Source organism: Meriones unguiculatus, chromosome 7 (assembly GCF_030254825.1).
Source record: "Meriones unguiculatus strain TT.TT164.6M chromosome 7, Bangor_MerUng_6.1, whole genome shotgun sequence".
In the NCBI taxonomy this organism is placed as follows: Eukaryota; Metazoa; Chordata; class Mammalia; order Rodentia; family Muridae; genus Meriones; species Meriones unguiculatus.
The window spans coordinates 79693227-79718076 of NC_083355.1; the positions used below are offsets into that span (position 1 = coordinate 79693227).

At 41.2% G+C, this 24850-nt stretch overlaps 1 protein-coding gene across 1 annotated transcript in view; it reads left to right on the plus strand.

Moving 5' to 3' along the window:
- Window positions 1–24850, plus strand: part of Lrrc9 (leucine rich repeat containing 9) — a 73161-nt gene that overhangs the window by 20751 nt on the left and 27560 nt on the right. The window contains 11 exon segments of the mRNA XM_060387634.1: window positions 731–863; window positions 3187–3309; window positions 4318–4433; window positions 7643–7855; window positions 10030–10149; window positions 12011–12202; window positions 13402–13527; window positions 16220–16354; window positions 17640–17817; window positions 19342–19562; window positions 22474–22596. Coding sequence (XP_060243617.1) covers window positions 731–863; window positions 3187–3309; window positions 4318–4433; window positions 7643–7855; window positions 10030–10149; window positions 12011–12202; window positions 13402–13527; window positions 16220–16354; window positions 17640–17817; window positions 19342–19562; window positions 22474–22596 — 1680 coding nt within the window.

Here is a 24850-nt window from a genome sequence, read left to right on the forward strand (position 1 = left end):
ATATATACATATATTGTGCATATATACATATATTATGCATATATACATTTATATGTACATATATTGTATACATATATGTTATATATGTATACACACATACATGATATATTATATACATATATATACATAATCCTAAATAATTTGGCTGCCAATTGAAAACGAATGATAAGTTTAAAACTCTGAGGTTGTGACAAGGACAAACAGATCTGAGTTCAGCTCGTGACTTTGCCACTTTCTACTCCCATCCTTGGCTGCACATAGACGCTCTCATAGCTCTAGTTTCCTTGCTCAGAATGATGATTCTGTTTGCCCTTTGTATGTTACTGATACAACATGGAAGAAGAGAAGTTAGCCACAACCAAAGCCGAGATGTCCATGCACAACTGGAAATGTTTGGTTTCCGGAAAGTGACGTGGACCGTATGGGGCACACCACAATAAACAGATCCTTTACCCGCGTAATACCACACCCCCACAGGGCCTTCCTTTCGGATTTAACAAGATTTTCCCACAAGTCTTGACCTGGGATGGCTTTCTGGGAACACATTTTGTTCCTTATCACTTTCTTGTAAAGACCTATTTGCCTCCGAGTTTTGAATACGTAAATGACGTTGCATCATGAAGCTGCCCCCGGAGGCTATCTCCTCGGCAGACACCGGAGCATAAAATAACAGGCTGTCTGCGCTGAAGCAGGGCTGCTGTCCTCACGTCATTGTTCTTCCGCTTTGCAGCCCCCTTTCAGGAAAGAAGCCGTTGCCCTCGTCAACAGTCTGAGCATGTGTGAGTGCCCCCGAATCGAGTTCCTCAGGCAGAAATGTAAGGATGAGATGAAGAGCCCGCTTGACTGTGACCTCTTCAGACACGGTAACGCGGACGGACGGTCGGCGCTTCTCCAGTTGCAAGTCCCTCAATCCCTCCGCCTCTTCCAGATCATTTCCGTTCTTGGTCTTATCCATCAAAGAGCTTCTGTCCAAACTGTCGTGTGAGGTTCTCACCAATATAGTGACACGTTTCTAGGTTCAGCTGCACGCTCAGCTAATTCTCCTTGTGTAGGGTAGATCAGCCTTAGGACCGAGAGAGCCCTTGTTGCTCAAGATATTTCATCCAACTTAACACGTGCCTTTCAGAGTCCGCTTTTGCTCATGTCATGTTGTGTCCTAAGAATAAACCCAGAAGTATGCACGTGTATATTTTCACACACACTTCACGAGAAAGAGAAAAGAACTGGCTTGTGTGTGAAATAATCCGTTCGAGCAGCCAGGGAGGTTGGATGTATTTGTTCTGAGCCATCACGATGGAAGGTGGGAAGGAAACCTGTTTGAACTGTCAGCAGGATACAAGCTGGGAAGCCTGAGGGTTAGACCCTGTCCTACAGAAGGCAAGCTGCGCGTTAATGTATCCAGCAGCTAAATACCATCCTTCCAGCTTAGGGGTGTCAGTGTAAGTACAAGAACCAACCTGTAAGACACCCATGGAACAGTACACTTACAGGCCGGGGGAAATGGCCAGCTCATCTTGCCTGCTCTTCCCTCCCCATCCACTCTTCATTCCTCAGTTCCTCGTGTACTGATTAAATGCTTATTGAGTGTTGGGCACTGTTTGGTTTGTGTAAGCGAGTTTCTCCTACATAGTGCCTAAAAATGCCAATAACCACACAGTTAAATTAGTTAAATATAAAGTCACAGTTACTACAATAAGTATAAGCATGAAGTACGAATGCATACAATGAAGAGGATAATCAGGCTGCGGATTAGGGTGCCTATTCAATTACCTTATCAACTTACCGAGCACTGGGCAGGCAGAACTTGGGTTTGTCCTCAGCCAGGAACACCTGCTGTGGTAGGAGAAGGCGTGCCTGGCATGCCCAAAGCCTCGGGCTGAAGGCCTGGCCTAGCAGCACTCAAGCACTACCGCTTCTTCCAGAATAGCGTTGCGGGATCCAGACCACACTTCTGCTGGGGTGGTTCATGGCAAGTGTAAGCTATGCGTCGCTTGCAACCTTCGTGCAGTTAAACACCATCAGAAACCGAGCTAAGCCGGGGGGAAAAAACAAACAAACAAAAAATCAGCCTCATGCTTTTTAAACTGGTCCTTTCCATTGCCATTATTACAAAACCTCATATTTACTATATTCTGAAATCTGCTTCCTAAAATAGGTTTGCCTGATTGTCATTCCGTATCTTGTGTATAGTGGAAGTAAGCAGAGAATCGGGACTGGAGAGACAGCTTAGTAGGGGAAGCCCTGCTGCCCGTCCTGAGGACCAGCATGCGGTGCCAGCCTCCACATGGGCAGTTCATGACCACCTCGAAACTCCAGTTTTAGGGGTTCCAACACCCTCTCCCGGACCCCACAGGCACTGATCTCATGTGCACAAACCCGCACTCAGGCACACGTACACATACATAAATAAAAACAAAATACTGAAAAATAATCATTAGTTATATGTGATGATTAGAGGTTTTTTTTCAGCTTTTCTGACTCATTGGAATCTTCAGGAGTCAGCAGATGATAAGGCTCTCAAGAATCTGTGAGCAAAGAAATGTCCTTCCATTCAGTAGATATCTATTTAGTACCTGTTAGATCTCAGGTGGAGGAGATGCCAGCATGTCTCAGCAGGTACCTGAGTTCAGTCCCTGGGACCTACATGATGGAAGAGAACACACACACACACACACACACACACACACACACATGAACACACACACACATGAATGCACACACTCACACACACACACCAGAGGCATTACTAAATTACTGTGTTCATTCCTAGTCTCTTTATAGTTTTATTTGTTTGTTTATGGGGGTTCTTTTCTATCCAGTATTCCAGTAGTCTGTACGTAGCTACAGCTCAGTATGTAGTGGAAGTCTGGCCTAAAAGTTGTAAGGATCCTGCTTCTGCCACCTACGTGCCTGGATTCTAAGTGTGAGCCAGCATGCCCAGCCCTTATAATTTGTTCACTTGGATTACAGTATTTCTTTTAGGACCAGTAAATCTATTCAACAGATATGTCCTACCTCTTATTTTGAATCACGTTATGTGTTGAGCTCTATACAGTAGCAAGCAAGAGAGCCATGGCCTCTGCCTTTACAGAGCACTGAGGGTAATAAACATTATGTTAGAAATCTGTTAAGACCGTATTTGTTAAAATCATCTGTTTTTTGTTTGTTTGTTTGTTTCATATTTAGGCACCATCATCATTGCAAAGGTTTTTCTTGGCCAGAGTGTCCAGGCTCGTGACGAGGAGCCCATCAGTAAAGCCAACTATCCCCTGGTCAACTCTGTGTTCATTCCTCAGAGGCACGTCCTAAGTATGTCTGCTGGGAAGAAAATGTGCCATTTCTTACCCTCAATGCAAAACATCCCCACCCACGACAACAGTTTATCACTTACAGCTAATGGTCTAACCTCCACCTAACCAGACCTATAAGCTTCTCTATGAAAAGCTACTTCTGAATGTTAATGATTTCTCTGTTATTCATATCAATGGTATTATGTACGTACTTTATTTCACCAGTTAACTATTATTTATGGGAGGGGTGTGTTTGTGTATACTAACCCACACACTTAACTCTCAGTATCTGTGGGGAATTGTTTTTAGAGTACACACACATACACACACACACACACACACACACATACACCTATAGATATCAAACTTCCTGGATTCCCAAGTCCTTTATATTAAATAGCATGGCATCTGCATGGCATCTACACGTCTTTCTGGGTACATGACACCATCTCCATATTGCTTTAAGACCTAATGTACTAACAATGAAATGCTCAAAATGATAGATGTATTTATTGTTTCAGGAAACAGTGACAAGAAAAATCTGTACATGTTAAATTAGTTCAATATAAAGTTACAGTTACCACAGACATTTCACTACAGACATTTTTCTTAAAAAAAAGAAAAACCCACCTTCTGCTCTGCAAAAGCCATGGGAATGGAGGGTTTCATGTGTGTGTGTGTGCGAGTGTATACTTACAAATGTATCAATGTATTGGTTTTCAAATGATTAAAAAAAAAAAACCTTATTAAAGCTCTTAGAGCACTCAATCTATCCAGACTCTACGGCGATTTATTCACTGGTAAAATGAAAAGAGAAGAGGAAAACGGTGAGCCTAAGAGTCAAGCCTGCTCTGCAGGGACAGGGGCTGTGACTGTCCTGACATCCGGGTCAGGGCACAGGAGGCTTTCTTTGGTTGTGGGAAGGTGTTAGTAAGGGTTTGCGGTTACTTCATCTATGTTGGAGTAAAAAGGTTTACTGTATTTTGTGTTTTTGTCTTGTTTGATTTTGTTTGTTTGTTTACTCTAGATTCTATGATAGGACAAAGAAATTGCGATTGCAGCTTTCGGCAGTACAAGTGGTTTGTCTTTGACCATGACCTTGTTTTGCCAGAGTACATTGTTGAATTTGAGTATACCACAATGGTATGCATTGCTTTACAACTCTTAAAAATAACGAATGTCTTAACTTGGAGTGGAATAACTTGAAATCCAGTAATGTCATGTCCAGCTTGTGTTATATAGGCTTATTGGTACTGTATGCGCATGTGTGTGCATGTACAATGGCTGTTCTGTGAAGGAATGAACTTTCAAAGCATGGCATCGTGGCATCTGAATGCATTTATTATGTGGGCACCTCATAAGATTATACAGCTGTCGTCTCCCTGGGAAAGAGTCAAAGCCTACGGATGCCTCTAGAATGAACCTGGAAAGCTACCACCATCTTAACCTCCCGCCCCTGACTTTTACCAATGCGCCCACCTAAGAGTTTTGTGGGTTTGTTTTCAATCCTTTCCTAGTGACACAAATGACAACCACACACAGCCTTAGCTAGTAGAATCAAGCTCCAAGTCCTGCTTTTCACGCTATATCGTGAACATATTTTGTTTCGCTGCACAGAGATGTATAATTTCTGCTTTCTGTGGCTGTATACTATTCGGAAAAACTAAGTTCTCCTGTGCTGGTAACAATTACAGGTTGTACGTAGTTTTAACGATTTAAAATACTATCTGAGTGAACATTATTATAAAGGTGTCTATATGACTATAAATGTTCCTATGCAAGAGAGAGCTATAGAGAAAACTAGAAAGTCCACAGATAAATGCATTTTTCATTTTGGCATTGCCCCATTTCTTTCACAAAGGTTTGGCCATTTTACGTGTTTCCAGCAGAGAGTGGTAGGCCTTGTTTATTTAAATGCTGTGTGTGTGTGTGTGTGTGTGTGTGTGTGTGTGTGTTACCTTTCCTTGCCAGCATGGTACACTTACCAATTTTTTTTCCATTCCCTTAAGCAAAATGCAAAATATTCCAAATTTCATATGCTTAGAATTACAACATTATAAGTTACAGTTATATTCTTGGATTACTTCTGTAAAACTTTTTTTCATGCTGGTTTTTAAAATTATGTATTATGGATCTTAATACTTTATTTTATAGTGCAATTATTTTCTTTTAATTTTAATTGTAACAAAAGTTACCATTTTAATGTGTAACTGATACATTTCATCTCTCTCAATCTTTTCCAGTGTGGATTCTGAATTCTACATCTCTTTTCAAAAGTCTTATAATAAATATTGTTTTTTTTCAATACTTATTTAGCTTATTTTGAAACTTTCAGATTTTTAAATTACATTATGTGAATTGGGGATTAATCCATTTGTTTTATTAAATATGAATGGATACTATTTACTCATCCTTTTTGCTGTGTTTTGAAATACTATCTTTCTTCTTAAAATTATTTTAACATTTAAGGAATCGATGTATAAATCCCTAGTGTGTTCCACTGAGTGATTTGTCTAGCTTTGGGCTCTGACCACATTTGTTTTGCTTAAATACAATCTTAATAATGTGTCTTAATATATGATAGGATAAATTCTCTTGCCCCATCTTTAAAAAAACTTTCCTCATCTATTCTTGAACATTTTTATTCCTAAAAAAAAAAATTAGAATCTGCTCATCAGTTTCTAATTAAAAGCCTTTAAAGAAATTCTTGAGTGATTTTTCTCAAACTCTATGATCAGTTTATCAGTTCTGTTTTAAAATTCCCACTAAGGTTTGATTGAAATGTTATTGCATCTGAAACTTCATTTAGGGTGAATTGTTTGTGGGTTCGGGGTGTGTGTGTGTGTGATATGCATGGCTAGTTTGTGCACGGGAGTGTGAAGCCAGCACAGGACATCATCAGGTGTCTTCTTCTATTAAATCCGCCTTATTGCTTTGAGACAGGATCTCTCCCTGAGCCAGAAACTCACTCACCGTTTGAGCTAGCTCCCGGGTACCCCTGTCCCAGCCTCCCAGTGCTGGCATTACAGGCATACATAGCCACGCTCAGCTTTTTTACAGTGTGCTGGGGATTTTAACTCGGGTTCCTGAGCAAAGCAAGTGCTCTTTCTTACCCAGTGAACTATTTCTTGTCTAGAATCATAATGTCTCACTTCATTTATTCGAGTATGACCTCATACTTTCCTCTACATACAGTTCTTTAATATTTTTGTATAAAGCATAATCCTGAGCTTTTTTTTTCTTTTCTTTTCTTTTCTTTTTTTTTTTTTTTTTTTTTTTTTTTTTTACCATTCTCATAATGGGATTCTGCCAGTTGGGTGCACAGAAGCTCAGATATAACAAAGAAGCCAACAGGAGGGCAGTCCAGACAGTTTAGTGATGACAGCCAGACATCATGCTTACTGTTCACCATCCTGAGCTCTTTAAATCTGATGGTTTAGTTTATCTTCCCTTCTGGGAAGTTTTCTTCTCTTAGTTCCTTCCATTACTCTTTTCAGCTCTCCATTAAGTCTTTTGAAATCCACACTGGGGTTGGGGGGTCTGATGTTTAAAGGTTGTGGAAATTTCTTTCTTTTTTTTCTTATATTGCATCTCTTAATTGTTTGCTCTTGAATATTTCTTCCAGAAATATACTGGGTCCCAGGATCAGGATGATAATTTAATCTGCGGTTACATTCATTTGGCTTCTTAGTATTTATTAAATATTTTTATTTTAGTAGTTTTTATATTTATTATAGTATTTATTCTATTCTTTTCTATAGTGTCTTATATTTTATTGTAGATTCCGCATTCTCCTAGATTAAATTTTTTTTCCTCTGGTTAATTATTTTGTTTTCTTCTAGGGTCAGTTCCTTTTGTACTTGCTCATTCATTTACAGTTCCTGCTATAGTTACTTTTCACCTGGTAACTGCAGAGAGTAGGCTTCTGCTTTTATCTATTTACTCCAAACATCAGACTTCTTTGAATCTGGTCTTAAATGTTACCACCTGCATATGTGTTTGTTTGTTTGTTTGTTTTTGTAGAAGTCACATTTCCACTCTTACATGCCACCTCAGTCCCTTCTGCTTTATGTCTGATACTTTCTAGACCCTTGTCTCTGTTCTATGTCCTAAAATATTTTAAATATATTTCTTGCCAGTTTTGAAAAATCTTTATGGGTGAGAATGGGCTCATTCATGCATAGCTCACAATCTGAATATATACTTAATAAAGTTGTTTTTATTATTCTAGATATAGTTTTATAACTGCCAAAGTCAATTCTTTTCTATATAGCCTATTTGGCTTTCAAAATAACAAATTTCAAAATAACAAGTAACTGAATTTTTTTATTTGAATTTGAATTATTTTTTAGGTCAAAGTTCACTCTTTATTTTCTACCTTAAACAACGTTATTCTAGAAGAAGGCAAAAAATATTCTGAAGGATCAGTGCTCTCCCAGGATTTGAAATTTGATGAAGAAGTTCTGAAGATGGAGCCCAGGATTAAGCCTCGCTCAAAACTCATTAGTTTGGATGATAAGACTATCATTTCCCTTGCTAAGACTAATATTTACAGCCATATTGTGGTGAGTATTGTGGGAATAAAACTGAAAGGAGGAAACTTGAACTTGAAATTTGAATCTAGTATGTGGAGTCTAAAGTTACTGCCTGCTGTTGCCAAGAATCATATAACTTGATTGAAAAGCACCCAGTCCCCTCTTTGTAGGTAGCCTAGACCAGTGTTCTCCAGTGAGAACCAGGTGAGGACCACATCTGTAATTCTGAGTCTTCCAATCACTTTTTCACAGCTTTGTTAAGGCAAAACTCATTTTAATGATACACTTTACTTAACCCAAACATGTAAAATATTTCAACATTCAATCATTAAGATAATTAAGAAGACATATTAGCATAAGTCTTAATTTTAGAGTGTACTGTCTACTGATGTCCTGTCTTAATTCAGTCTAGCCATGTGTTGGGTGTTCAATAGTCACTTGAGGTTATCTCCATGCATGGTCCTTAGTTGGAGTATGAGTCTCTGGAAAAACCCCTGTGTTCAAATATTTTGGTTCTGTTGCTCTCCTTGTGGAGTTCCTGTCCTCTCCAGATCTTACTATTTCCCACTTCTTTCATAAGATTCCCTGCACTCTGCCCGACAGTTGGCCATAAGTCTCAGCGTCTGCTTTGATAGTCTACAGGGCAGAGCCTTTCAGAGGCCCTCTGTGGCAGGTTCCTAACTTGTTTCCTGTTTTCTTCTTCTTCTGATGTCCATCCTCTTTGCCTTTCGGGATGGGGATTGAGCATTTTAGTCAGAGTCTTCCCTCTTGGTTAGTTTCTTTAGGTGTACAGATTTTAGTTTGAAGTGGCTTTCCAGTAAGCAAGCAATTTTATTCTGAATGATCATTAATTTCTCTTTAAATGATTAAGGTGAAAGCAAAAAGCTCCAAGTCCATTTCTAGTATTAATAATCAGGTCTATGGGTTTTATTTTTATCAACATATCAACAGAATTTGAATTACTCGTTTGAGTGACATATTATACCCTGCTTAGAGTGATATAATGTACAAGAGTCAGCTCTACTTGAGATAGTAACCTACCTGCATCTCTGACTTTAAGACTTGCCAGATCGGATGTGCTGCTGCCACAATTTCCAAACTGCCATAATCTCTGACCTACACTACTGTCATAGCCTCCTAACCAGGGCTCCTTTACCTACCGGGACAGTTCTGAAACTCCAGAAACTCACATTCTAATTTGCTAATCAACATGTAACTAAATAGAATTCAGGGCGGGAGAGGTGGCTCAGCCAGCCAGGCGCTTGCCACCGAGCCTGATGACTCTTGCTCGATCTCCCAGACCCATGTGTGGAAGAACAGAGCCAGAGGAAGCACAGTCTTCCTCTGGCTGCCACGTGTGTGCCATGGAAATAACTAAGAGTATGGATAGGTAACCCAGAGGGCAACAAAGCCCAGACCTCATGCCCGCTCCACTCAGCCTGGTTTAATCTTCTCAAGATGCACATCTGACCACCTGACCAGTCCCCCCTCAGACAATCCTACGTAAGCTCCTCAATATGTTAGTGTTCCTAACTCATTGTAGCGTTCCTACAGTAGACACAGAGGTATCTTAGGAAAGGATGGATATGGCTTCTTCTTAAATTACCCATAAGAACTCCATGGACTGCCATCAACTCCACCAATACACAACACAGTGTGAGGTACACACTAGATGCTCTTTAGTTACTAGTTCAAAATGTGTGTGTGTGTGTGTGTGTGTGTGTGTGTGTGTGTGTGCACGCACACACAAGCCAGAGACACTGGGTCGCTGCTTGAACTTCCAGGAGTAGTAGGTGGATGTACCTTCAGAAACCAGGTTTTTCTTTCCCTACATAGCACTATCCCACTGAAGGTACCATGGGTGCTAAAACACAGATAAAGATGCAGAAATGTCTTCGGTCTTTGAACTTAATTACATGACTGCCATGACACGTCTGTAGATTCATTGTTCAAGAAGAAAATCCTAAAGCGACAGCGCCAGTATCACATAGCATATCTACTAAGCATTCTCTGAAGTTTATTCAAAACAACCATGGTCTCATGTTTGCATTGTTGTAGATGCTTTATTTATTCTACATTTGATCTTAGCCAAAAGGCCAAAAAGCATTGATAGTTATCCTGAATATGTTAGACAGTGACACCTAGACTGTGTCACACGAAGTAACGTATTTTATTTTTCAATTCACCTTTTGTTTTGCTTCCAGAATCTGAATCTGCATGGGAACAGCTTGAGTAGACTGAGGGAGCTTTCCCAGTTGACTGGGCTCCGGAAGCTGAACATCAGCTTTAACGAGTTTACTTGCCTAGATGACGTGTACCATTTGGTAAGAGCTCCTGACGTGTAAATGCGAACCCAAACACACAGAAGTAGGGAGACAGCCTGGACCCAGAGGAGGGAAAAGTGCTGGTCAAAAAAGAGAGCTGCTCAGTTATGAGATGCATGTGTTCTAGGGACCCTAACGCGTGCTCTGAGGGGTCACTGTGTTAATTAGAAGGCCTTATTGTTTACAGTGAGATGAAATCAAGATGTATGAAAGTAAACAATGCAAATGTAAGGGTTAGAGCCCTCTTAAGGAGCCCTCACAGAAAAGAGGGGTGTTTGCCATCTAGGGCCAAAGCCCCACTGTGCTGCTCCCCCTACCTGTCCCCTAGACCTCTCACTGCCCTTTTCCCAAGTGGCGCTGTCACTGAGGTATAGTTCCTACTACCATCATTTGACTCTACCATTTTAGGAAAGGTCCATTTTTATTGTTGGCAATCAGTTATTTTATTTCTAATAATCTATCATTATTTCAGAGGCAGTGTACAAACAGTCTAGGAAAATAGGAAGCATGTTATCACCGTATAGAAATCCCATCTTTATCGTATACCTTTTAAGTCCCTTTTAAAGAATTTCCTGTGTATCCTGTATCATTCCCCATTGTTCATCTGGAAAATTTTCAGTTCTAAGAAGTCGCAGCATAGATGCTGTCTGTTGCACTGTTGACAACAATTAGAAATGTAAAACATCCTAGTGTAATGCTCAAGACAATTAGAAATAGCATTAGAAATGTAAAACATCCTAGTGTAATGCTTAAGACAATTAGAAATAGCAATGCTCTAAATATTATGACATGCAGTTATGAAAATTTATTTTGGATAATACAAAATGATATGTGAAAATCTTAAATACATACAAAATGATAGTAAAGTATATACATGCAAATAAAAAAATTTCAGTTCTTTCTAGCAACAGATTTACAAATGCTTTCCAGTTATTTATTTATTTATTAAATTTCCAAACATTCAATAGATGATATGTTAATTTTATTATTGAAAACTTGTTTAAAGCCGTTCACATTTTTTTAATATAGTGTTCGGGGTTGAGCTCAGGGCCTTTCACATACTAAGTAAACACTCCACCTTGGACCCTCCTTTTCACTTCTTATTTCAGACAGGTTCTCAGCAAATTTCCTCTGTTAGCCCTGAGTGTCCTCTGCAGAGCGCCGGGGCCTTGAACTTCCTATCCTCCTGCCTTGCCACCCAAGAAGCAAAATCATGGGCCTAGACCATGAGGCCCAGCTTTAGAAAATTGCATCTCTGAAATAGAAAATTACAGAATAAAATTAAAATTGGCTCTTAGGATGTACTCTATAAGTGAAGCCATTTCAACAATATAACCAGATGCCTGGGTGTAAAGAATATGAGGTTTTGTTTTGTTTTGTTTTGTTTTGTTTTGTTTTGTTTTGTTTTGTTGTGGCCAACAAAGTTAGCTTGCAAGTCGCTGTCTGCCTGCCCTCTTGCAAACAAGACCCGGCGGCTCTGTGTTCAGAGGGGTCGGGGAACCTATGCTCGTCTCTAAGGAGGATTTGCTTTGTGTGTGTGTGGGTGTGACAGAGATGTTGATTCCCTCGCTGTCAAGCCGCAGACGAACTGAGTAACTAACTCATCCACAGCCCCTGTCTTCTCCCAAATTCATAGTCCGCGCTGGGGGTCTTTCACGCTACATGAGTAAAGGCTGAACTGAGAATGACTGGAGGCTACCCCAGTGTGTTGCCACCGCTTCGGCAGCGTGACTCTGGCGTAGGTTTTCTGAGAGTGTTAAAAATAGGAATAATAATGTGTGACGTGTTTCAAGAAGCGGAGAGGAGCACTCGGTAAGCACAAACCCTGAGTCAGCCTCGCTCCTGTTTGTCTGTGCCGCAGTACAACCTTGAGTATTTGGACGCCAGTCACAACCACGTGATAACGCTCGAGGGGTTCAGGGGCCTGATGAAACTGAAGCACTTGGACCTGAGCTGGAACCAGCTGAAGAAGACGGGCGATGAGATCAACGTGCTGTGCAAGCACACCACCAGCCTCCTCACCCTCGACATCCAGCACAACCCCTGGCAAAAGGTATGCAGCCGGCGCGGCCGCTCGGCGGTAGCCAGGACGGGCTGCTTCCTGTGCGTCCGTTAGTCCTTGATGGGCGTGTTTGGGGTGGCGGTCTAAGGACTCACACGTTCCTGTAAGAAAAGGCTGTGCTGTCACGCCAGATAGCCTGTAACCTGTGACAGCTGGAAAGCATTCTTGCCATTTGCAAATTTGCGGAGAATTCCTATGTCGGTATGGTAGAACGTTTTTACGATGACGCAGGAGCCAAGAATAAAATGATACAGTGAGGGAAGTATACCTTTAAGACGGGAACAGCATTCTAAAGTCTGGATAATAAACATATGGGTTTACTTTGCAATCTCCGTTACTTATTCTCTCAAAAATGTACAGATCATGTATCTTCATAAACTTGAATCATAAAATCAAACTGTTATAGAAGGAGATTTGAATATTTTTTATTATTATTCATGTTAATAATATGACTAAGGCTAATGCCAATTACGTTACATGAGTCCCAATTTATACTTTTAAGAACCTTCTTCATTTCTTCTAAAATGCTCATAGAGCCAGGCTCTGCACTTGAGAAGCAGAAACAAGAAGGTTGCCAGTTCAAGGCCAACCTATGTTCTGTAGTGAGAGTATATCTCAAGAATAAATAATTAAATAACATTGTAAGACTGTCTTTATTATGTTAAAAGTCCTAGTAAAATGACTGGTTCAATTAAGTGGACCATATCACTAAATTTATACCATTAAATTTGTTCTTTTAAGCTAAGTAAAACAATAACAATTTGGTTTGGTTTGGTTTTTGGCCAAAATAGACTTAACAAATGGTCACTATCTCCCTGTAGTCAAATTGGACATCAGAGACAGGAAACCCATTTGAGTCCAGTACCAGCTCCCTGGCTAACTGTCCATTCCATAAGCAAGAATCACCACTGTGGTTCCCATAATCCTTGTCACCAGACACTTTCCAATAGCACCTGGGATCTCCCTGCCAGAGCGGTAGACTCACACCTTGAAAAAAAAAGATTTCTCTTTACATAATTTAATTCCAACTATTATTTAGGAAAGTAAATTAAGTCTTTAGTTTTGGAAATATAACAAGAAAAGAGAAGGTACAGTTTTCAGTTATGTGGAAAGAAAGGAAGAGCTACTTTCCCCTATCATAACACGTGTGATGTTTTATGAAAATTAACTTTTTGATATTTTTTCCCAAGCCAGCCACATTGAGGCTGAGTGTTATTGGCAGACTAAAGACGCTCACGCACTTAGACGGACTCCTCATCTCTGAAGACGAAACCAGAGCAGCTCTGAAGTTCATTAGTGGAACGAAGATTACTCAGGTTGGAGGCCATAGGCTACTATTCCCTGTGTTAGGTGAAAAAATACAAACAATACTGTTCATGCTCTTTTTCTTTCATTAAGTTTGATATTCTCTCCAGCACATTGTTAAAAATCAGCATACACTGATCTTAACACCTGACAGCGTTTCTGCTTAAATGTACCTTCCATACTCACCCCCCATAAATGCCCAGGGGCCTTATGAATTATCTTGGAACAGCCCCATATGTCACCACCACCACCCCACTATCACTAGGGTAACTATTTTTCTAGTCACATGAACTTACTGAGTCCTTTCTAGAGGCTGGGAGAAAACAAGCAGTATTGTGTATAGAGTAAGGTTAGGAGGCTTTGAGAGAGCATTTAGCACAGGGTCGACTTAGACTCAGTATTATATATACCTGGCTAAATACAAAGCTAACATGTCAGCCTGTGGGGATGGAAATACCTACGTTATACAGACAGAGAATCCTGCGCTTTGGGTGTTGGAGATGTAGATTAGTGCCAACCACTCAGCTTGGGTTAGACCCTGGGTTTGATCCCCAACACTCAAAAACAGTTCTATCTCAATCTCTTTTCTTTCTTTCTTTTTTCTTTTTCTTTATTCTCTTATCCAATACAACTGAAGGCACCTTCTTTTCCCTTCACTTTTCCCAGTCTCCTTACCCCCCACGTCTCCTCTACCCCATATCCTGGGATACTGGAATGTTAATTCCTTAAACAACATAACAATTGGTTTTGGATCTAATCAAAATGAAGGGAAGAAAACATTTGTTGATAAAAAATATAATTAATGTATTAAGAAAGACTTAGAGATTTGTACCAATAGAAATAGAGAACTAAAAATTTTAAGATGTGATACTGGTACCAAATTAGAAGACAGACAACAGCCCAGAACAAAGACTCAGCAGAGACCCGAACCTCTGGGAGAGCTTGATAGACAAACATATCCACCTTTGCAGACCAAAGCAGCTGTTCAGTTCAAAGTGCTTGGGTAAATGCATTAAGACTTCACTGAAAGGGGCTAGAGAGATGGCTCAGTGGTTAAGAGCGCAGGCTGCTCTTCCAGAGGCTCAGTTTCCAGCACCCACATGACAGCTCACAAATGTCTGTAACTCCAGTTCCAGGGTCTCTGGCACCCTCACACAGACGTGTTTGCAGATAGAACACCAATGCACACAAAAATAAATAAATCTTTAAAAAAAGCTTCACTGCAAAAGGCAAAAACCGATAATGTTTTAGAAGAAAATACCCATGTGATTTATCCTTGTGACCATGGAGTAAGAAAGTATTCATAAGGAAGGAAACAACAAGCAAAACTATATGAAAGATAGGGCTTGTGTACAATAAAATTGACACAGACTTTCCTTAAAGGACACTAAAAGGAAAGAAAGAGAAAGGTAAGTAATACTCCAGGGAAGGAAATGTACAACACAAATGTCAAAATATAGTCTCTCTCAATAGCCAGAATATGTACAGAAAAGGATAACCAACTGAGGGGAAAACCAAGGAAGAAGGGGTTTGAAAAGGCATTTTGCTGGATAGGATATCAGAGCCACCAACTTCCTTAGAAAACGATGCTTTATCATATTAACATTCAAAAAAAAAAATGAAGGTTCAAACACAATGATATGCTAATTATCCTTAATCTTACCAGTTGGCAAACAGTTTTAAGTTTCAGCCAAAATACAATATAGTAATTACAATTGTTACAATTACTTTGGAAAAGTGATTTGACTCTTCGCCTCTCTTCACTTCCCCCTTCTTCCCCTCCCCCCACCCCCATACACACTTCTGCAACTTCACATACTCTGAAGAAACCCTTGTGTATGCGCAGGAGTCATGAACAACAGCACAAGGACATCCACGGTGGCAGTGTTCTTAATAACAAAAGCCTTGGTTCATGGTCGTCAGAATCATTAAGAGAAGCCTGTACAAGTCTGGAGCTGTATGTAGCTCCCTTAGCCCAGGTGCTTGCCTAGCATGCAAAGAGCCTGTTCAGTTCTCAGCACAACATAAACAAACCATGATCTGTATCTGCAGCACTTTCGGGGGCGAAAGCAGGAGTCTCAGAAATTCAAGGTCATCCTAAGCTACACAGAAAATTCGAGGACCCTGTCTGGAACAGAAAGGGAGAAGGGGGAGAGAGAAGGAGTCCATCAAGAGGGAATTTTCACACCCACTGGTTACAAATGGAGAGTGAAATGTTGAAGCATAGATGAATTTCATAATGTTAAAAAGGAGCAAGTCAACGGAATACAGTTTGGGTCCCAAAAAGTTTAAGCCAAGTAAGGCTTAATGATGTGTTGTGTATGAACACAAACAGGACTAGAGAGAAGAAGTGGACAGTAGACAAAATATAACAGGGATCTTTCCCAAAGGGAGGGTGGGCAGAGCCTTGAGATGGGACCACAGGAGCTTGCGGGATAGCGGTACTGTTCTAGATTGTAAGTGTCTCGTGGGGGCATGAAATGGATGTTTAGAGTACGAGAATTCTTGAAGTTTTGTGTGGGAAACAAGAAAAAGTGAAAATCAAAATTTATCTAGATTTGGAGGCTGTTTTAAGGGAAAGAACATGTTTTAAAACCATTTATTGAGTTTTCATCCTCCCTGGGAAACAAAACATCTTAGCTATATATAAATGAACATCAATATGCTATTCCTTTTATTCATCCTATGTTTTTGTTTTATTAGTTAACTCTCTTACAGCACTCTAGTTCTAAAGAAGAAAGACCTCGGATGCTTACTGTATGGCCTTCTGCCAAAATCCTGACACAGATTTCAAAGTTAGGACCACATTTTCATCTGACTGGAAACTGGCACCTGAAGGTAGCAGCTCGTTCTATTAAAACCTGTATCATCTTCAGTTGAGCTATGCATTCAGCATTGCTGTGAGCCATGAAGAGGGCAGAGATAGATAAGGAACAGAAAAGTTAAGAAATCAACTGGAAAAGGAAAACTTGAGATGTGCTTTCTTTGCAAATGTCAGTTACACAATACAGTGTATTTTAACTGTAGACATAATATCATAATTTAGCCCCTCAGAACTCAATTTTTTTTAAAGTGGGAACTTTATACCCTTTGACCCCCCGTCTCGCTGCCCTCCCACTTCCATCCCCAGAAACCATCTCTGACTCGGTGAGTTTGACTATTTAGATTCCACATCGAATTGAGATCACAGCGTTAACTTTATGGCTATCAAATTAAATGACATACCTTAAATATTTACCATTTTGAGTAGACAATTATGCTTCAATAAAGTTGAGAAAATATATAGGGCAATTTATTGCTTTTAAGGTAATAAATGTACCGTATCTTTTTTTTAAAGATGAAATGATAAAGCTAAGTTATAGGTAGGTGTTTCAGAGGCTCATCTTCAGCTATGGTTATTATGGACTTGGAGAGTTAGAATAAAGGTTGGCTATAAACTGGAGGGTAGATTTTGATACTTAACGCTCAGAGCCAGAGATCAAGCCAACATTTTGATGGCAAGGGATCAGGAATTTTGGCAAGAAAATGAGGGGATTATCCAGGGGTCGTGAGGCAGGTACAAGTTACAGCGCCAACAGCTTCTTGCTGCGTAAGGTCACCTGACCATATCAGGGTCCTTCCTAGTGCTGACATGAAAGATGCCCTTGAAAAGGAGAGACGCTGGTGACATTTTTATTATATAAGGAAGGATGAGACTGTCCGGACTCTGTAGTCCTAAGTCCTGGAATCCAAATGATGCTTTAAATGAGTTCCAAGTAGGGCTGAGATGGCCGGACTTTGGTATCCGCCACTAACAGTGAGCCAAACCAGGAAGGGGCAAAGTGGCTCTGTGGCTGAGGCTGTCCCCAGAGGGACTGACAGCTCTGGGCCAGCAGCTGTCCCCGTAGCTGCAGTGAGAACCCAACTGCCACACCCCTGCGTCCATAACACAGTGAACACCCTCCTAGAGCCTTGTCAAGCCGTAGCTTTATTGTAAGCTACAACTTTTCAGTATCATTAGCTCCTTAAGGAATTCTAGTGTTTCCTTATCACATTTGGGTTGCTTTGTTAGCTTTTTAAATCTAGTAATTTTGAATTTGTTTGCAAGATTCAGAAGTAACATGTAACATAAATTATTGTATAGATAACTGCCTTAAATTTAGATGGACAACATCTCTTTGAAATCACAAATCTAGAAAAATTGGAGAATTTGAAATGGGCATCGTTCAGCAACAATAACCTCTCCAAGATGGAAGGCTTGGAGTCCTGCGTCAACCTGGAGGAGCTGACATTGGACGGCAACTGTATCTCAAAGATAGAAGGTAAATGCCACAGCTACCGCGCCTCCGGGCGACTCGGTAACACCGAGGGCGGAGCTTCCCGAGGGGAATGCGTCCAGGGAAGGTCTGCCTCGGGATACCTGCACCGACAGGATTGACGGTGAGCTTCTGAGCACATAGAGCCCGGCAGCTGACTGTCAACCCCCACTCCTCCTTCCTTTCCAATGCGGGGCATTGCCTCCTCTTACCAGACCTAGTGTGCAGAAATGTAGAGACGAGGCGGTCATTAACACGGGTAACACCGAAGGAGTGTACGGATGAAACTTGCTCTGGAAGAAAAAAAAAAAAAAATCAACCAGTCCACTTCCTTTTGCAAGATGTGGAATTAAGGTTATCTTTAGAAATGTGAAGACTTTAACAAAAATGAAAATTATACTTACCGGAAATTTTAAAATGGAAAATCTTGTATACATTTTTCTATGGCTCCACTTCCAAACCAATTAGTCTCTTTTAATAAGGTCTCAGTCATGGCGAGATGAGCATATTTGACTGCTTAAAGTTTAATATCGAAACATTGATTTTATGCCAGAGAGTAAAGTAATACCCCCCACCCCCCCACCAGGTATTCTAGATTCTTCAGATCACTTTGATCTGAGCTTATCTGCAGGTAAAACCCAACATTTAGTCATTGTGTTCTGAAATATGCTAAATTAATACTCTGCGCTCTGCCTCAGCTTCTGTCCTGACCCTCACTTGACGCCTTTAATGGAAGTAAATGGATAGAAACCTTCGGAGACCTGCTGCAAATGGCCTCGTAGTCTCCCTTCCTAAAAACCGTTCTATTTAATATTTGGAAGTAGGTTTCCACTTGCTCCTCTTACGGATGAGGAAGTGGAGGAGTCATTATAGCATTTACCTGTGGCCCCATGGAATGCATTTGAAGGCAACTATGACTCCAAAATTCTCATCTTTCAGCCAGGTGTACGGCGACACATGCCAGTAACCCCAGCACTCGGGTGCCCGAGACGGGAGGACTGTGAGCTGTGAATCTGAGACCAGCCCGAGCCACATATTGAGACCCTGTCTTTAAAAAGGGGAAAAAACCAAAAATCCCTCCTTTTCAACTGTTCTCTCCCACCTGGATGCTCCCCCACTCACTGCCTGCAGGACAGGGTGACCATTCTGCCGGGAGTGTCCAGCCTCGGAATTCTAAAAACAGCTTTGGGCATGTAATGTGAGAATTGGACCAAATGGTTGCCGATGACATAATTTCCAGAGTGTTATACTCTGATTTCTAATCTTTAGTGACTTAATAGGAGAGCTGGTGGCTGTTCTATTTTTATTCCGGGAAGGAGAAATTGCTGCCTACAGAGGGCCTTCCTTTAACCTTTGACTCTGTCCTTCTGAAACACAAAGGGAGAAATGACTGGAATGGTGGTTACTGTCAGTGATCCCCGACAGTGCTGTGGCTTTGCACCACTCTACAGCGTCAGGGCCGTGGCTAGCTTGTTCTGTTTGAAACCAACCTGCCGTCTGAGCCTGTTCTTGACTTTGCTGGTTTTCTAGGCATCTCCAAACTGACTAAATTAAGCCGCCTCAGCATGAACAACAACCTCCTCACTGGCCTGGAGAAGCATACCTTTGATAACATGCTGCACCTGCACTCCCTCTCCCTCGAGAACAACAGGATCACATCGCTGAGCGCCTTACAAAAGACCTTCACTCTGGTGGAGTTGTACGTCAGCAATAACTACATAGCTGTGAACCAAGAGATCAACTGCTTGAAGGTGACCGTCCGGGCTAGCAGTTTTCTGCTCTTAAAAGCGTTTACTGTTTCTTTATGCTGTGGAAGCCAGGCTCACGGCACAGGGTTTGTTGAAAACTATAAAGAAAAGAAAGTGAAACAGAATTTATTGAAACGCACTTGCATGACTTTTACGTGAATAGACAAATGACCCCAGTGTGACAGCAACCTGATGCACTTATGGGGTAATTTTTTACCAACACGTATTAACTGTGCAAAGTAATTTGTTTCATTATGGTATTTTCATGGCACATATAACCTTGGTCATATTCAACCCTCCCTCCTGCACCTCTTACTTTTCCTCTTCTCATCCATGACATTCCCTTCCTACCCCCGTGTCCTTTCTCGCCACTAACTCCACATATGAGCGAAAGAACACAATACTCGTGTTTCTGAGACCATCTTTTTTTTCCCTGAACATAGCCTTCTGCTGTCCCTGTAAGTGGCATGTATTTGTCCTTTATTATGGCTGAATACTACATAATATATACATAGCACACTTTCTTTATCTTTTCATCCACTGATGGGCAGGGAAGCAGGTTCTGTAGCTTGGCTACGTAGTAACTAGTGCTGCAATGAGCATGGTGTTCAGTCATCTACCTGATCAGCTGACTTCACTGGGGAGGCCGTCCTCTCAGAAGCAGGGTATATATTTATGTTTTATTTTATAAGGACCCCCTATACTAATTTCCATAGTGGCTCGGATAATTTACATCCCTATCAATCAAACGTAAGTGTTTCTTTTCCCTCACATCACTGCCAGTGCTTTGTTGGGTTTATTCTTTCTTGTCTTTGTTTTCTTGCTGACAACATTTTAACCAGGGATAAAATGGAATCTCGGTGTAGTTTTGATTTGCATTTTCCTAGTGTGTATTTTTCTCTGTGTGTGTTGTTCATTTGGACTTTCTCACTGTGTGTGTTCAACTTACGTACCCTTTTATTGACTGGATTGTTTGCCCTTTGATTTTTAATATTTTTGAGATGTGTACTTTTTTTTTTCTGTTAAAACAGAGTTTCTCCCGTTCTGTTTCTTCATGCTGGCAAATGTTCCTTTTGCTGAGAAGAAGCCTGCTTTAACTCATGGCATCCTGGGTGTCAGTCCTTGCTGTGGTTTTTCTGGGCTTCTAGAATCCTATTAGCTAAACCACTACTTTTGCTGACATTTCTAAACATTCCCTCGATCTTTACCTCTGGCGTTTTCTACGTTTTAGGTATTACACTGAGATTTTTGACCCTTTTTGGGTTGATGTCATTTTGTTTGGGGTTCTAGACTTGTTCGGTTGTATGTGCGAGTGTTCTGCCTGCATGTTTATATGTGTACTATGTGCATGCCTGATGCTGGCAGTGGAGGCCAGAAAGGGGACATTGGATCTCCCGGAACTGAAATCGGAAGTGATTGTGAGCTCCCCTGTGGGTACTAGGTATTAAGCCTGGGTCCTCTGTGAAAACAAGTGTTCTTAACAGTTGTGACCTCTCTCCTGCCCTTGAGTCGATGCTTTTATGGGGTGAGGAGTAGGATCGGTTTTGTGGGTATCCAGGCTTGCCAGCAATAAATATTAAAGAAGCTGTTCTGCCCGATGTATATTTTTACTATAAAAGGCCCCGAGCGTCTGCCTGGGTGTATCTGGGTCTTCTGTTCTGTTCCACTTGTCCACATGTCTGTTTTGCCTTGAGAATCCATGCTGGCTTTTTGTTCTGTTGATTGCTTTCATCCTGACTCTGAGGAAGTGAGGTGCCCTATTTTCATGCTCAAATGTAAGATCCCAAATCTTCTATGCCGGCTAGCTTTACGTCAACTTGACACAAGCCGTCGTTATCTGAGGAGAGAGGACTTGGATTGAGAAATGTACTCCATATGGTCAGGCTGTAGGCAAGCCTGCAGGACATTTTCTCAATTAATGATCAACGTAGGCAGGCCCTCCCCGTTGTAGAGAAGGCCACCCATGAAGTTGGTGGTCCCGAGTGCTATAAGAAAGCAGGCTGAGAAAACTATGATAAGCAAGCCAGTAAACAGCACTCCTCCATGGCCTCTGCATCAGTTCCTGCCTGCTGTTTGAATTCCTGCCTTGGCTTCCCCCAATAGAGGATGACTTAGAATATATAAGCCAATTAATCATTTCCTCCCCAAGTTGCTTTGGGTCATGGTGTTTCCTAACAGCAATAGTAACCCTAACTCACATACCTTCCTTCTATGAAAAAAAGAAATGCTTTCTTCAACAGTTCTAAAGATTCCCAATCTGGCATTCTTTAACAGTTCTGTTCTCAGGATGAGTTTTCCACAACCATCGATTATATTTTGTCGGTTTCTCTGACTCTTTTTGGTCATGGACAACCTAGGTATGAACAGTGCCAGCAGAAAATAAGCCAGTTGTGTTGAGAAACTTGATCCCTCATCTGAACAGCTCCTCTCCACACCTGCTCAGGGCCATCCATTCCTCTACCGGGGAAGCAAATACTCCCATAAAACTGGTTGTCCTACCTTTTCAGAAAGATAGTGCACTTCAGGTTTGTCTCTTTTCAAATGTTAGCGTTTTCCATCCCCTTTAAGTCACATAGACACAAACATACCACCCAACAAGCCATTACTCCATCGTCAAGGAATATAGCTTTAAGTGTACAAACCTTTTCTCTAAACCTTTGCCTCTGAGAATACATTTAATGCCAGCATCCTAGAAGGGATAATAATCATATAATAGAGACCACAGAAATACTGTGGATAGTCATATCTTACTGTTCTGAAGGGAAACCCTTGTACTTAAAGTATAGTTAAAAGCACTAAGAAATTATAAATAATTCAAATATTAAAATTCAAGTTTGTCTAACCTTTGGGAAAAATAACATGCAGGAGTATGATTTGCACATATGGGTAAATTGCATGTATTTTCATGCTGCAGGGCTTATGCAACTTGATCATCCTAGACATGTATGGGAACATTATTATTTGGAACCAAGAAAACTACCGGTTGTTTGTAATATTTCATCTTACAGAACTGAAGGCCTTGGATGGGATCTCAATTGTAAGTTGTTTATATGAATCCTAAAATGTGATCCACAATGCATATATTTGCATACTCACATAAGCACTTTGAGTATTGCTTTATATCTAGCTATCATACTGAGCCCCTGCCCCCTCCCCTCCACGCTCATTAAACCTCCTCCTCCAGAGCACTCTGGGGATCTGCAGTTCACAGCCCTCTCACCAGGCCAGTTCTTAATAGTCTAACAGGAGACAGGGAGGGAAGATGGAGTCTACGTTTTCATAGAGTGGACTCAGGGCCTCCATGGTGAAGAGTGGTCTCGGCAGGTGAGGAGCCTGAGGCCCAAGCATGACACACTCACTGACCTGACCTGGGATCTCTGGATCTCAGGTAAAGCCAGGCAAGGTAGTCCATGGCTGTAACCCCAATGCTCCCCCGCAAAGATGGAGACAGAGATCGAAGAATCCTCAGAAGCCTATGGGCCAGGTAGCCGGGTGTCCTTAGCAGTGAACACCAGATATTAGGGAAGGACGGACCAGTGCCCAAGATTGCCCTCTGACCTCCACATGCACATACCATAACACAAACACACACTCAAAAAAAAGCCCTTTTAAGTGAAGAGCAGAGGTTGGAGGTGTAGCTTAGAGATGAGTAACTTCCTAATGTGGAAGGCCTAGGTCGAGCGAGTCTCTAGTAAGCACTGTGACAGACAAGGCACAGCTCCACGAGGAGAAGAGAAACGGTCACACCAGAGGGCCATCACCCTATTAAGCTTAAGAACTCTTTCTTAGCTCCCGGGAAAATACAACTGTTGACAATTACGAAAAACACACGTGAGTCAACAAATGTAGTATGGCAAGATTTCTTTAAAACAGCCAATGGAGAACACAGGACTCGAGGATGAGCACAGACCCCTCATCGAGTAAGGTTCTTTATCAAGGAAGTTTATGCAGGACGCCCAAGCTCCATGGAGCAGGCTAAGTGCCAGACAAATGTCTGAAAGATGCACTTTCCTCACGCGATGTCACCTAGCGCTCAAGGTACAAATGTGCACGCCAGAAAGCTGAAAAACAGCTCTTGATGGTTTAATGCTCTGAGACACTTTGAAAAGATTACTAATCCCAGTGCCACATTTCTCAGGGTCTCACTGAGTAAAACATCCTTATCCCAATAAATGCGAATTCTCCAGGATGTTGGGCTCATTCGGGCAAGGGCTTCCGCTAAGGGTGGATTTTGATGCATAGTCTTATATAACTATATCGCATCTGCTTTAAATGTGTTGGAGCTCTTATCCCGCTTATGTGCTCTCTTTCATTTGAAAGGTGTCATGAGAAAATACTTTTAGAGATAAATGCAGGGGGGAAAGTCTTGTTCTATTCAGTGACAATGAGTATTATATAAGTATTTCCCATTTCATTTTAGCATCCCAAAAGCATAGGGCCAATTTTATGATTCAATAATAGAAACTCTATAGGATATTATATTCTCTCTGTCCCTAATCCTAGTTTTATTTTCCTGATCCTAGTCTTTATCTATTCAACGTTATGTTGTTCTTGTTGGGGTTTTCTTGTTGTTTTGCTTTGGTTCTGGCTTTGGTTTCTGAGACGGTATTTCTCTGTGTAACAGCCTCGGCTGTCCAAGAACTCCCGCTGTAGACCTGGCTGGCTTGCGCCATCACTGCCCCGCCCCTACCCTACGTGTGTTGTGCTTTAGTCTTGATCTTCATTTCCCATATGTTCCCTGTAAGCGGCTCTAAGTCCTTCGTACAGTGGGCTGTGTTACAAATCTGTGAATCAATAATGGGACATGAAGACTAGGCTAAAGAATTGGATTTCAAATTAAAGGGAATGGGACTGAGCCGAATGTTTTTCAGAAGGCTAATTACGTATTCAGAACCATGTATTAAAAATTTTCATCTTAATAGCAGGGTTTATGGCAGTAGAGAAAATAAGAGCAAAAAAAATTACTAAAATATTCCAGGACCAATTAATGAGAAAATGAACCAGAAGGAGGTGACTTTAAAAATAAAAAGCTGGCCAGGTGCCTATGCCTCTAACGCTAGCACTCAGGAGGCAGAGAGAACCATGTCTTCTGAGTTGAGAGAACATGGTCAGCCATGGAGGTAGCTTCAGAGAAGGATTAAGAAGACCCAAAGTGCTAGAGAAAATATGTCTTGGCTTAGGTTAGCAAACGAACGTGATAGAAAGGAAGAAGAGAAAGTCACGCTTTTCCAGTGGATCCATGAGTGACTACACGGACAACGTATTTTCTAAAGAAAAAGCGCATCAACTCA